The sequence below is a fragment of the Larus michahellis genome, chromosome 5 (genome assembly GCF_964199755.1).
Source record: "Larus michahellis chromosome 5, bLarMic1.1, whole genome shotgun sequence".
Classification (NCBI taxonomy): domain Eukaryota; kingdom Metazoa; phylum Chordata; class Aves; order Charadriiformes; family Laridae; genus Larus; species Larus michahellis.
In genome coordinates this window covers 65,979,839-65,994,700 of record NC_133900.1, presented here as the reverse complement: position 1 = coordinate 65,994,700, position 14,862 = coordinate 65,979,839, and the positions used below count along the sequence as shown (strand labels likewise).

At 44.1% G+C, this 14,862-nt stretch overlaps 1 protein-coding gene across 5 annotated transcripts in view; it reads right to left on the bottom strand.

The window, feature by feature from the left end:
• Positions 1–14,862, bottom strand: part of RBPJ (recombination signal binding protein for immunoglobulin kappa J region) — a 153,288-nt gene that overhangs the window by 58,033 nt on the left and 80,393 nt on the right. For 2 of the 5 annotated variants that reach the window (XR_012587077.1, XM_074587744.1), the window contains exon 1: positions 5,710–5,941. The exons of 1 other annotated variant lie outside the window; for it this stretch is intronic. Coding sequence is in view for 1 of the 4 variants with exons in the window: in XM_074587744.1 (XP_074443845.1) it covers positions 5,710–5,729 (20 nt within the window). In the remaining 3 variants the exon portion in view is untranslated. Of the gene's footprint in view, positions 1–5,185; positions 5,347–5,709; positions 5,942–14,862 lie in introns of those variants that run through there. 2 more of the 5 variants (XM_074587746.1, XM_074587748.1) reach the window with 2 other exon arrangements.

Genomic DNA, 14,862 nt, shown 5'->3' with positions numbered 1-14,862 from the left:
ATGATTTGCTTTCCAAATGTGAAACTAATATTTTGCATAAACTACATTCTTCATTCCCAATAGAGATTCAAATGTATTCCATAAGATAGAATAGTTGTTCGTATTAAACATGTATTTTACAAATCTGGTTACAATTTCTCTCTTCAATTTTATCAAAAAACAAACATAGCGTCGAACAGGTATGTACTGCACCTTAACTGCACTCTTCACCAAAAATGAGTTGCTAACTATAACAAAGTTTCAAAAGATTTTTTTTCAAAATCTTTGCCCATGAAGGCACCACATGTCTTTTAGGAAGGCTTTATAAGAAGCTGCAGGCTACTTTAGCTTCTTTTCACATTATTTTTAAATACAGAAATTCCTTCATTTCAGAATAGTGAAAACCACCCTATAATTAATTATTACTGCAAAGCAGAAATTAGCAAGTCAGAGGACAGAAACTCTCATTCACAAACCCATGATCATTTATGCAATTCATAGTACAGAATAGCATACTTAGAGTTATCTCTGCAAAGAGGTATCAGCAAAGGATATCGCCTTTTAACTATCGGTAAAACACACACGCACATTATGCCTCATAAAACAGTCTACAGATTATTTCTGGAGAAATCAAGCTAGAAAAAGATTATTTTTAAAGTCTTTGTGCTCTGTATCAACAGGAATGACCAAGTCAGAAATGACAAAGAGCTACTTAATACAACAAACAAACAATGAAATCAAATAAAATCCAAATCAAGAGCTAAACTTCATCAAATTGACTGAAACTAAAAAAGGTTAAAAGAATATGTGTAAGCATCTCAGAAGACTTCTTCAAGAATATAGTGCTCACAATTTCCCAATAGCCAGACTTATGATGCTGACATGCTCTCCTTGATAATGATTTAGATGTTAGTCACACAAAACCATCTACTCATTTGATTGTAAATGAGTTTTTCCCAACCTTTAACACTCATCATGTGCATACACACAATACCTGTAGTTATGCTATTACTCAAATCTTAATAAGCACTATGTTTAAACCTCCAGTGACAGTAAAAACTGTAGCCTGAAGATCCCATCCTTGAACTCTACTCCTATAGTCTATGTAATCCTGTTTCCACTCCTTGAGCATCACTGAAACCATTCTAACATCTTTTGCACCCTTAACCCTATGACGAGGCTCAGAATCAATATGTAATTCTTATCTCCCTAGACCTGTCAATCACCCAGGACTACCAGCAATGCTTCTTTTCTGGAAATATTCTAACTGGTTTCCTTGGCATTGTTGCTCTCATGATTCATCCCTTATCATTCTAATTGTTCTTTCAGTGTAGTCTCCTGAAGGAGCCTCCTCATTCACCTGTATTATTTTAGGAATTATTTATTAGGTTTCTGTCTTGCATCCCTTTCCATTCTCCCTCACTTTAGCCAGGGCCAGGATTCAAATTCAACTATCAACTCCCTGCCATTAATCAGAAACATACGCTCTACTTCTTAACTCCTGTGTTTGTCCAAGCTAACACCTCAGCTTGCATCTCCCTTTCTCTGTACAGACGCCTCATTATCAGCTCAGTCTCAGCATAGACAAAACACAGGTTCTGCTCTCCGTCATTGCTTCAGTCTCCTTTCCACCACTGCAAGTCATTGACTTTCAGGACTCTTGACAAAGCATCAGCCCTCAAACTATGGCTCCCTATAGGTCCTAGAAATAAGCTTGTTTTGAGATCCTGGCAATGCCTACAACATCACCAAGACATGCCTTTAGTAGCTTAAATTTTATCCTGTGACCACAGCGGTTCACATCTGAACTAGAGAAGCATCCTTCTCCATCTTTCAAAATCCAGAGCTGACCCTGTTCTATTTATTTTGAACATTCCTCTCTAGATAGCTTTTTTAGCCTAAGGTCAGATCACACAAGTCTTCCCCCATCTCTTGAGCAGCATCCGCTTTACGGTCTGCTTCAAGACCCTTACTGGTCAATGTCCCCATCCTAAAATCACTAATCAGGATGTAGATGAAGTTAACATTTTCATCTCTGAATTTCTCTTCTGTTGCCCTTGGGAGAGCTTCACAAAGCAGGACCTTCTTCTTTCAAAAACTTCCTACAAGTTTATCCATAGTTCTCAAAAACAAACACAACCACAAACAAACAAAACGACCAGATGGCTGGCACACCTAGACCACTACACTAAAATTCACTGCACTGATAACAAACATTCGCCTATATCATCACAGATGTGATGTGTCTTCCCTTACCCTTAAATCGTTAAGTATTCTGGGTCAGGAAACACCTCGTAACCACAGAACTTTTGGATGACTAATTCAGACACATAACTTAAGTAGTCTGATACTTAGAACTCTGTGTTACTAAAACAATTCTCTACTTTACAGTGCCTATGGAAAACACCACACCAGCGATAAGCCCACTCAGTTATTTTTGTCTTTTTCAAGGCTTCTCAACTTTTGTGAAAAATAATCCAAGCACTATCTTGTATTCTGCTATTACAGAGGCTTTTATTGCTGATCAAGTACTCAAACCTGTATCTAGCATTTATCATTTTTATCTACCCTTTCTAAATTTTGTTCATTTATTTGCTGGTATAGGAATCTTTGCAAGGGTTTTTTTTGCAATGGCTTCTCGCATTATTTTCTAGTATTTTAAAGATCAGGTCGTCCCAGGCTACACCATTCCATATTTTATGTCATTTTAAGATGACACAAAATTAAGTTCTTAGGATTAGAAGTTCTGTCGTACGGTTGTATTAGGACTAGCACAGCAAATTTCAAACTAATTGAGGCCTACAGGTATTTTTGTAGTATCGGTAATTATTTATAACAAAGTGTTTTGCACTCAAAACGCACTTCTCTTATTAAATAACATTTTCATTAATTTTCTCATCTCAAAACGATAAGTTTCATTAAACCATTCACAAGCAAACCCAAAAATACTCCACAAACCCCCCAAATACTATCCTATTATCCCAGACATAAATTAGCCACTTAATTTTAAATAGTTCAAATAGTTAATAATTCATTTTCAGTCACTTGGTTCATGTTTCTGTGTACTTTCTCATTATACCTAGTTCTGCCACTGTACAATTTAGGTTCAGTGGTACTGTACATAAAAGCAGTTTTGATCAAAATGTTCCTTGTGATGCAAGTAGCAGGAGCGTGCCACATGCTGCAAGCAAAAAACTGGTAATGTACTCTTACTGCCCCCCAAAAGTACTGCAGTAAATCCCTACTATTCCATTCCAACAGAGCAAAAACCTATGTACCATAATTTAGGCTTTCACAGGAAGAAAAACTGTGTTTTTACATTCAGCTTATATTGACTGCACAAAAGCCATATGCTTTGTCTCAAAGTTTGAGAAGCTACAAGAACTGCAAGCTGCCCATGAAAATACAATGCGGTATTTGGGTATTACATTCTTCAGTTACAGCTTTTTAATTGCAAGCACTTTTTTCCAGTGCAAGTCAGCTTTTCCAGAACTGTCTAGAAAGAAAATCGTATTTACTGACAGTTTTTTAAAAAAAAAAAAAAAAAAAAATGCAGCTACTGGAGTATCGTCGATTTTTAAACCTAATACACAAACAACTCCACATCAGAGCTGTACTCCAAAAACAGGTCATATAATGAAAAAATCAGGCTCCTTAATGTAATCTAACTATAACAGTAACTAAAATTAACAGACTTCATTTTAACAATGCTAAAAATATTTATCAATAAGGAAACAAGACTACTTTTTCAGAGAATTGGACTTACAGGTTTTGAACAATAAATTTAGTATTAAAAACCTAAACTACAATTTTTCTCACTCTTGTTAAAATGCTTTTTTCCCTAATTTACAAATTATTTGACCATTTATTTAAAAAAAAATAATCTACAGTTGTTATTGTCAACATTTTAACAGATCTCTAAGAAGGATAAAAGTAACGTCACAAACATGAGAAGACTTCTGACAAACCTGTAATAATAATAAACAAAAGGAAAGGGAGCCCAAATATTTAGATGAGTAAACTAACAGAAACGTGGAAAAACTTAATCGCTAACTAGAGTGCAGACTAATACTTATAGCAAACTTTAAAAGCATTTGTTCCCTTCTTTCAACTATAACCTCTAAAATAGTACACTCCAGGAACCATAACAAACAAGACCAGCTTCCCTAAAGAACATTTAATTGGGAAAACGTGTATGAGCAGCCAGATGCCTTTATCAGGAGAGAAATCAAGCAAAGGCTTCGATTTAGTTTTTGACAAACAAGAATGAGGAATTGGAAACACTACTGCAGCCAAACAAAACAACAAAATACCATAATGCTACCTTCTCCATGAGAACAAAAGCATCAACCACCAACTCCACCCCACCCCCAAGCAGGCTGTTGCTCTCTAACCACAGAGCCAACGCTGTAGACAATGTAATCCCACAGGGAAGACAGAAGGTCACAGACACGCTGTGAAATCATAAAATAAGGTCCACGTTTTAGAAAGACACAGTAATACTTTCAACAGTCAACATTTCATTTGGAACAAACAGGTGGAGTACAGAAACCGCCTGTTCGTCTCTTGACTGCCCCTTTCCTCAACACCTAGAGGGAGGTCACACGTGCTCGGTATAGTCCAAAATTAAGGACGCAGCACTTAGAGCAAGCAGCAGAATTCAAGATAAGGTGAGGATGGCAATATGCAATGTAACACCGCAGGTGAGATTGCGTACTATACACCAGCAGTGGATCTGTTATTATTCATCAGCTGTAGGTGGCTAAGAGGGTGTCACTTATTACAGTGACACACGCTGCAGCTGGCTGGCCATGATTAAGTATTACCCAGTGTGGTTGAAAGGGATGGCAACTATCATTCATTAAGATCCAGCGTGGCTTAGTGGGGTGGGGAGGCTGCTCTCCTTCACTGCAATGCAATGTTAGCAGGAACGTAGCGAAGGAAACTCGACAAAGCCCTGGGAATGGCGTGCAGGGAGAAGAGAAAGGCAACCTCAGCCCCCCAGCCCGAGGGAAGGGGTGTCCTGCTAGCAGGAGTGGGGCGGCTGACCGCGCTCGGCTGCTCCGCCGCGGCGTGCGGCAGTGACAGAGCCGCTCGGCTGGCCTGGGCTACCCGGGCCGGGACCTCCCGCCGGCCCCGCCGTGCCGGGGGGGCTGAGGCACAGCGGGAACGCTGCTCTCAACTTCTCCTCACCGCAGAAACAAACCCCTTTGTCCGGGCGCTCCCGGTCTGCGGACGATGGAGCCCAGGGGTCTCCCCTCCTGCGGCGGGACGAGCGAACCGGGGCGACGGAGAAGGGAGGAACGGCCTGTGCCAGCCCCGGCTCCGCTCCCCGCTGCTCCCCGGGCAGCCCTCAGAGAGGGACCCGCTCCGGAGCGGCGGGGATGCGCACTGACCCTGCACGGAGTCCCGGCCGGTGAGAAGGGGAGCAAAGGAAGAGCCCAGCCCTGCCAGCATCCCGGCGTCGGGGGGGAACCCGGCGGAGAGCCCGGCGGCCGGCGGCCCCTCAGCCGGGGCGCGGGGGGCCTCCTCCCGTGCGCCCACCCGGGGGGATCCCAGCCCCCCGGGCTTTTGCCTCTCGGGGCCTGCCGCCAGGCTGCCCGGAGACCAGCCCACGCTTCCCCAGAGGGGCGGCGGAGGCGCCGAGGGACGGGAGCTGGGCAGCCGGCGCGCCGGCACCCCCAGAGACCGGCGGCTCCCGGCGCGGCGCCGCGAACCCCCCGCACTTACCCTGTCACAACAGGCGCCATCTTCCACAAACTCTCGCCAAAACTCCTACTCTCGCGAGAGCGGGCCCCCCCTCCCCACGCCTCCGCGCACCCGCAACGCGCCTGCGCGGGGGCCGTGAGACACGCGCGGGGCGGGGGAGGGGGGCGGCGCGCACCGCCCACTCAGCGCGGCCGGGCTTCTCCCCTCAGACACAACAGCCCAGGCGTGGGAACCGCGCCGCTCTCGCGAGAGTAGGCGGGGCAAATCTCGCGAGAGCGGGGTGCGCGCGTTCGTTGCGCGGGGGGGGCAGTGAGGGATTCCCTCTGCCGGCTCGCGCGTCCGTTCCTGGCGGCGGGGGAGGAACCAACGCGGGGGGGTGGGAGAAACCATCTTGGGCGAGGAGGGGGGTGGGGGGGAGAGGTGACCGCAGCGCGCGGGGACCTGCCGGCAGCGCCAGCCAGGGGAACTCACCGCCGTCTCCTCCCCACCCAACCACCCCCGCGGGGAGCGCGTGTGGGGCCGCCCGCCTCGTGCTGTCGGTGGGCCCGGCACATGAGGGCCCTGGCGGGACGCGGCCCAGGCCTCCATCCGCCCCGCTGATGGGTTCAGCCGCGTTGTGGGGGCCTGGAGCGGGGCTCCGGCGTCGTGGCTTTCTCTGCCCGGCCCGGCTGGCCCCCGCGGGGTCTCCGGCCTGCTGTGGGCCCGGCCAGCAAGGCCATGGGGCCTCGGTCGGGGCGGGGGAGAGTGGGGTGGGCCTGGGGGCAGGCAGGGTTTGTTCCCCCGGTGTAAAATTAATGTTCTCTCAGGAGTTCAAACCGGAGCTTTTGTGTAAGTTTTGTCAGTGAGTGACGTGCGTGCGTGCACGCACTTCAGTCGTATTAACACCCTCCCCCACAAAGCTGGTAACTGTTGGGAAGGTTGTTTCCTACCAGAGCTATACAGAAAGTCAAAACCTGCCAGTGAGGTAGCCTGTATCATTGTATTTGGTAGCCCTGTCAGGCAGTACAGACCAAAGGCTTTTTTACTCATTATGCAGTTTAAAAATTAATTCATAGTTCAGAAACCAGTGGGAAATGGAGAAGAAATTATTTTCCAAATAACAAAAACTAACAGTAGGAGGCTGGCATCAAAAGGCCCAGCTATTGGAAAAACCTACTAGATTTCTTACATTACATCACTTTTTTGAAAAACTGTTTTTAAATGAAAAACCTGATTACACAATTTTGTTGTCACCTGCAACCACAACATGTGAGATACGTTTGTTTAGCAAACAAAAATTGCTGAGTCGGCATGCTAAGACTGCCACCAATAAAGTGAACCTCGTGGTGACCTCTCAGGCGGGCTGCTGAACGTTGGCACGGGAACAGAAGTTACCTGCAAAACAAAATTGCCTGGAGGTGCTTCAACATTTTGATGTAACAAAAAAAGACGACCCCAATTTTGGATTCATTTAACAATATTCCGGTTTCAAGGTGAGGGTCTGATCGTCCATTAGAAGGCTGTGTTTGAAAATTAATCGTTTAATGTCAAAGATTCTGTCCTGTCCGTCCAAATTCCTCTATGTCTTTAGTATAACATGTCAATCTAACTTTAGCACAATGCAACATCGATTTCAAGTTCTGCTGAGATTCCATCATTTTTATTATTTCATCTCCATACCTCTGCTGTCTCCCAAATTAGGGAAAAAATATTAACATTTTGGTAGTCCCATGAATATGATTTGGGTTTTCTCTCCCATATATGTTTTCCACTGTTAATACTAATTCAAGGAATAATGTCTCGGATGAGTAAAATCATGTTTTAAGAGATTGTTTGGCAGCAAAGTTTGCTGTAATTCTACTCACTGTACAAACAGCTATTGTTTGCTATCATTAAGGGACTTTCCCCATCGTGATTTCGCCCTCCTCGTTAGGTATGAAAGGACTTTGATTGGCTCCTTCATAGGCACAGTTCTCGGCAAAAGCACAATGCATACTGGAAATCCTTTGTATTGTTTGCAAAAAGCAGCTCATAATCCCTTTGGAAATCTCTTCCTAAAAACATCTTCTCTCCCTTTTTTTTCTTTTCTTTTTTTTTTTTTTTTTTCTTCCAAGGCTAAAGAATGATCTCAGCTTGTGCTAACTCCGTGCCATTAAGAATGGTTTCTGGATATTTGCCATGGACTGTCTCTAGATGGTCATTTTCTGGGGCCCCTCTTTTAGTGTGTTTTGAATCAAACTGGAAAATCTAAAAATATAGCACACAATAATCTGCAGTGTCTAGACTCTTTTAATATTTTACAAAGAAGGCATTTTGATTAATAACCAGGTTAATTGGATACTGGAGCAGGTATATTATTTCAAAGAATTAATAATTACAGAAACTATTGTAATCCTTTCCATCACTGACAGAGGTACATTATAAAACAAATAACCATTGGGTTTTTCTTATTTTGGATTATAAACAATCTGGAGTTCAAAAGGCCAGGAATACTATTCAAATCAAAAACAATAGCCTGAAATTATGTGAGTAGCTGGTGGAAGGAAAGATAGTAACACCACAGAGGGTTTTTTAATATCATTCATGCATTGAATTTTCTTCTTGCTGCTAAAAGTTTGTATTTCACATAGTAGAGTGTGAGCAAATCCTGTTGACTTTATTGGAAACTGAAAGCATGTAGCGCCTTGGGGAACTAGGCCCCGCTTTCTGGTCTGTAATGAATGTAGATGCTTCCAGAGCTGAGGCAGAAAAACAAATTTAAATACAAGGTTTGCACCATTTAAAATTTTGTGTTTGCTATGCAAATCGGTAGTTTGACTTTTTGATTTAAGCTCTGCTGACGTTGGTGGAAGGGTTCTGAATCAGGCCCGTCACTTCAGAGACGATTTGGAGAAGCCGGGCTTGGAGGCACCTGTGAAGGACATGATTTCAGCAAGCGTTGGGCTTTGCTTTTCTTCCAAGCAGACGCTGACGGGTGACTCCAGCTGGGTGCTAAGAATCATTAGCCGCCTTCGAAAATGGAAGGCTGTTAAAGAAGGAAATCCAGTTTACTCTCACTTGTAAACTGGGGGACGAGACCACCTCCTATTTCTTTGGATTCACCGAGGCATGCAGGTGTGGGCAGAGCCAGGTCCATGCGTCTGTGCTGAGTGGATGCCAGCAGCTTCATCTGGGAATTCTTACCGTTCCCCAGTCCTCTCAGGATCTTACTTCGGGTGTAAAGAGGAGAAAAGACCAGGGAGCCAGCAAGCGCCCTGGAGTCATTAGGGATCAGGCCCTCTATGTGGAGGGGGAGGAGGTCTTTTGGCCCGGAGTTTTGTCTCGTGGATGGTACTGAAGAAGCTGCCAGCCAGCGCAGCACGAGCAGCTCGGCTCCGGAGCGGAAGGGCAGATGGGAGCAGGGAGTGCTGGATGCAAGGCGCGATAACTGGGTTGAAGATTTCAACAGCTTGTTTGACCAGTCTGGACCAAACTTTTCCCAGCTCAGCCTTGGCTCTGGGTTGCCCTGAGCTCATCCCTTTGGGCACGGTAGTAGCTAACATGCTGGCTGGCTTCTTGTTTGGCAACTGCCTCCTGCCTCACTGGCTTGAAGAAAGGTGAGAAGACAACAGACCCGCACCCGTTTGTGTAGAAGCACCCTGTGTCCCTTACGTGCTTAGCACAAGCATGTTAGAAAGAGACATGCAAGGGGACAAGAGTCGCCTTCCCAGCTGAGCATCTTTCTGTAAAAAATAACTCATAGTGTGTCCTGTAAAATCCTAGCTATTTATAAAATCCAGTGACCTTAAAAAGCTTGGTAGGTAGTAGAACCACACAGTTATCTGAATCTTCATTAGAAGCAGCAGATTGATCTCCAGACTCTGCAGTTTATATCTGGTGGTGTAAATCACACATTCTAGCAGTAGGTACGGTGATACAACCCTGCTGGAATTTTATAAGCACAGGATGTACAATGTGGTTTAACCGCGTGTCTAGGAAAGAAAATAAACAGGCAGTTGCCCACAGAACATATCTTAACATCTGAACTTTGGTGTATGTGCCAACAAAAGTTATCGCTTCAGCTGCTAGCTGGACAGCTCGATGTCAGAAGTGCCTCTGCTGCTTGAAATGGAAGCTGTTGTTCAACGCCGCTCAAAGGATTTGCAGCGTCGTCTTGAGGACGATAGGGAGAAAGCATGGGCTAGTTAGCAATCTGCAGTGGGAGCCTTGTTAAATAATTTTTGCCTGTGTGTCCTGACCTCAGAGAGTACAGTCGCACAAAGAAAAATCTGAAGCTGCATCTTAATGCCAGGATAAGTATGCCTTAGGATGGTCGTTCCCGAGAGCTATGATCGGGCTTGGGCCTCACTCTAGTGTTGCCTTGCAAACAAGTACAGTCCCTTCACAGAGAGTTTTTATAATGTAAAGGCAAGATGCAAGAAGTGAGTATAGCAAACAATAGGAAGGAAGAGGAGGAGGGAAGATGAGGTTACCAGTAATAACATCATGTGGTTATGTAGGTTAACAGTGTGAACAGCTTGATGACTGACTTCTGTAACCTTTTATTTTTAAATGCTTTTCTAGAACACACTGTTAAGACACTTGGCATTGTATTAAATTTTGCTCCTCAACCCTACCCAGGCAAAGCATCTTCACTTATTTTCCATAAGGTGCAGTTGTTTTTCTGTTTGCCTGTAAACTGTCCTGCATCTCTCCTTAGTTTTACTGGGAGAGTAAAGTGAAGAGCCCGTCTCTCAGCCTCTCCTACTCAGCGCTCCTCCGCTCGTGCATGTGGTGCCCGTCCACCCATGAAACGCAGCACCGGGTTATTCCCTTAGTCCTGCTCTCCACGCACAGCCCTCCTCTGCAGTGCAGGCTGCCGCCATCAGCCTCCCCATCCGCAGGGTGCCCCTGCAGGTACCACCAGGCTTCAGTGAACCTGGTGCATCAGCTGGAGAGGCAAATGCCCTGGAGGCTGGCGGAGCCTGCCCACCACCCACTGGGTGCTCCTGCACTCCGGTGTTCACAGCCATAGACGCCGGCGGAGCAGAGGTTCACCAGGACCCACCGTGGTGGTGCCGGGAGCATGGCTCCCATGCCGCCCTGACCTGGTGTATACCCACCAAACCAGTTCTAAGATTAATCCTGCAGTATGCAGGATTACAAAGTCATTCCTGACAAAGAGTACAGCAGGATAAACCGTGTAAAAATCTGCAATCTTCCAAAAAAGATGCTAGAGGAGATACAGCTCCTTTTCAGTCTGCCTGCTCCCTGCAGGACTGACTTGGAGCAGAGTAAACCAAAGGAAATGAGCTGCGTCCCACTGAAATCAAGAGGACAGGAAAGATTGAACTACTCAGTTAGGCTGTGAATTATCACAAATAACTAACAAAGCAAAAGGAGGATTTAAAGATTATGATATGGCTCCAGATGTTTTATCAATTTTATTCATATATAAATACAAATTGAATTCGCAATGCTACAGTTATGAATCAACGTGAACAGATGCCTTTGTGCAGAAAAACTGTTTAACCAGAGGTGCTGTCGCAGTTCTGCTGTTTTCATGATGTATATTAGTTTACCATCTACACTGTCAGAGACATGCTCACACCCAAGCCTGTAATTTGGTGACTGAGTTAGAGCTGATTTTTTCAGCCAGTCGGCTCTCTCATTCACAAGGCTTTTGGAGCAAGCGTATGCCAACATGCTTCATGTTTACCTACAAGTAAAATGTGTTTTAGAAGAGCCCCCAAAGAATGAAAACTCATTTGGTTTGATAAAACATGAGAGAAGCCCACACTCTTGATTATTCACATTTTTCTGATGGATATAGTGCTTAAGGGAATTTCAGACTAACTATAACAAGGTACAAAAAAGAGCTCAGCAGCCTACTCTAAAAGAAAACCACAAACTGCACATAACCCCTTGATAAAACTACCACTGAAAACCTTTGACATTATATTTGACATTATAAACCAGCCCATTTTACTATGTACTAGGAAGGTCTAGGTCCCAGTCATAACCACACACTACGTCGAATGGGAGGAAATATAGACAGAAATCCTTAACCTGTAATTCTACATACAAGTACGTGCATGCAGGAATTTTCCTAGTTATGGCTAGAGAGAGGATTTAGGAGAAGAATTGCTTCACAACAAGTATAAAGTTAGGTACTGCGTAAACACTGTTTGGAGAATTTAGTGACGGTTAAGCCTCGTGCTGGTTCTGTATGAAGTTAAACTAATTTTGTGTGTTTAGTGGCTTACACAGACTGTCCGTGGCCTCAGGCTATGAAGATAATACTTGTTTTGGGGCTGTTTCTTTATTTAAAACATTGAGGAAGTTATACACTCCTGAAACGGAAGATTTTTTAAAGTCATCTAAAGGCATGGCCAAAGAACACGTAATCCTAAAAAATAATTATCTTGTAATACTGCCATGTTCATATCTATTTGGTTTATTTCTTTTGTCAAGAACAGTTGGAGAAATTCTAGTTGTTGTGGACTTAGTCTAACCACTCTCATTTTGAACCTCTGCTGTTCTATAGCCTGTTTTCCATAATCCTCATTCTGAAAAAAGAAAGACTATTTCTGGCAGTAATAAATGAAAATAAATTCCATACAAATTGCCTGAGAATATTTCATTGCTCAGATCCAGGGTGGCTGACACTTGTGAATAAAATAACCTTTTGAATTTTTTCCTTTTAGGGGATTACACGTGACCTTTTAATGCTGAAGTTCACTAGTGCTTGGATATCATATTGATGAGCTTTGTAAAAATGAATGGATGAACAGATAAGTCATAACTAAGGTAATGAGCTTATAGTTGTTGTGGAGGTAACTGGAGACATGTCATGGATGCTCATTAATTAAAGTGTTTCTGTATAATTTTATTTATTGTCAGTCTTGGTTCAGAATTCACTCTCTCCTCTTTAATCTTAATAAGTGGTGTTCCATTTCCAGACAGCGGTATCTTTTTTCCAGAAATCCAAATAACCAGCCATTCTTATCACTTGTGGCTTCATTATCAGTTTGTTTTTCTGCTCGCCACTGGCACTGACCTTGCCAAGAGCTAAGCACATGCATAATTTTACTCATGCGATTAGACTCATTAAAGCTAATGGGATTAGTCAAGAAAGTAAAGCTACTTCTGTGTAAGTGTTTGTCGTTTGAGATAGTGAGACTAGAAGCAAGACCAGGAGGGTCTGGAAGGAATTCAGACTGAAGAATAGTTTTCATTAAAAGTCATATAAAGAGAAATGCAAACGTTTTTCCCTTGACCCAACCCTGATGGGTGATGAACGCAAGGTGGTTTCACACCGGCAGCAAACAGGGATTTTCTAACATTGTTTTTTCTTCAGAAGACAGGGACTTGTCAAAACTGAAGCTGTTCTGAGCAAACTTTATGAGCTCATTTCTCAAGTCTAGGATGAAATTTCTAAATGAAAGATAACGAGAATTATGCATCTCAGCCAACGTCCCAGCAGCAGAGGCTGACTGTAACTGAGAGCAATGTTGCGATGCTGCGACCCGGGAGACTTCAGGTGCCCCCGGGAATATTGCATTAATGTGGGGAGTTTGAGGGAGGCAAGCCCAGGAGAGGTTTCCCCTGCACAGAAAGAGGGAGATTGCTCTGAATGAAGCACCGTAAATGTGGCCGCTCTCTCAGAGGAATGGCCTGACAGTTTGGACATGGGCAGCTTATAGGTTGAGGGCCTTGTGTGTGAAATCTTCAAGTGGTGTTCATGCCGGTATAGAGTGGGGGAAAAGTCTAAAGAGGTTTTGTGGAAAAAGAAATGCATTTCCTTGCCATTACTCCTGCTCCACTTTTGTTCCTCGTTTCGAGTGCTGCAAGTCTGCCTTTCTTTGACCTGCCTGCTGAAAGCCTCACAGAAGCATTATAGTAGCCAGAAATACAATGTTCAGAGTGCAGCTGGTTTTCAGCCCCTTTCTTTGATAGCCGTCTCGGCTGGGGCTGGGAGAGGAGGAGCAGGGAACAGTTTTTCCATCCATCCCAAGGAAGTTCCCTTCTGGACCGTCAGGACAATTTTATGGCCATAGGTAACACAGGCCAAACATACAGTGGATGATTATTAACTCCAACACACTATTATTTGTCATTTTTGACCTCTGATGAGATGCCCCATATACAATGAATTATAAAAAATCTGTCCTCTGACTTAAAAAAGCAAATACCAACTGCTCCACTATCATTCCGAAGCAATAAATCTCCCCCAGCCTTGGAAAAAAACATCACTTGTAGACTTTCACCCATTTTATACCTTCCTTTCAAAACAAACACTTATTTTGGTCCCTGATAAAAACTAATACACATGACAATGAAAAGTTATTAAAGCTACAGTAGAGGCTATTTGTAGGCTAAAAGTTAAAATGCTTGGTTAATACTGGCTCCTGTACCCTGGCTTTTTCTGGGTAGAGGTTAAAAAAAACACTACGGAGTCTAATATTGGGGGTAGCGGGTATCTTTAACTCTTCCTCACTTTTTTCCTAGGAAAGCAACAGATCTATGCCTCAGCGCGTGCAATTTTATTAACGTTGGAAAGAGCCATGTGGTGTTCATACAGTGTTTAATCTCGACGAAGTCTCAGCGCCCGAGGTTTTCTGATTAATGGCAGCGGAGGAAGGCTGGAGCGACAGTTAGGGTTTCGCCAGTTTGTACTGTATATACAGCTGTTGCTGCGCAGGGGAGGGAAACGCAGGGTCTGGCTGTCTGTTCCAAACAAAAAGAAATGGCACATGCTATTACTTCCAGATCATTGCAGTCCCTGCACCACCATCTGCTGGGGGTCAGAGCAGTTGTCCGGGTCGGCGTCAGTCATGCACAAACTCAATGCCTTCCACCGAGCTGCGCCCAGCAGTACATATTTACAAGAACAATAAAGCGAACCTGCTCCCTGGACACAGGCACCACAATGCTCCGTCACATCGGGAACAAAAGGGCACAACGAAAGTTGATATGCATTACAAAGGAGGTTCTAGGGGGATCACAGCTTTGTGATTTCAGGCCGTAACACAAATTGAAGGGAAGAAAAACTGTCACCAATAAGCCCAAACCTAGTGATCATTGTATTTGTAATTGACGTAGCATCGCTAAAAGGGTGCCTGGGTCTCTCTGGTTCCCCTTTTCCTATTTACAGAGCCCTCTGTAGAAGATAATTAAATAGGAAAGATCTTTGACGATAAATTGTTAAACACT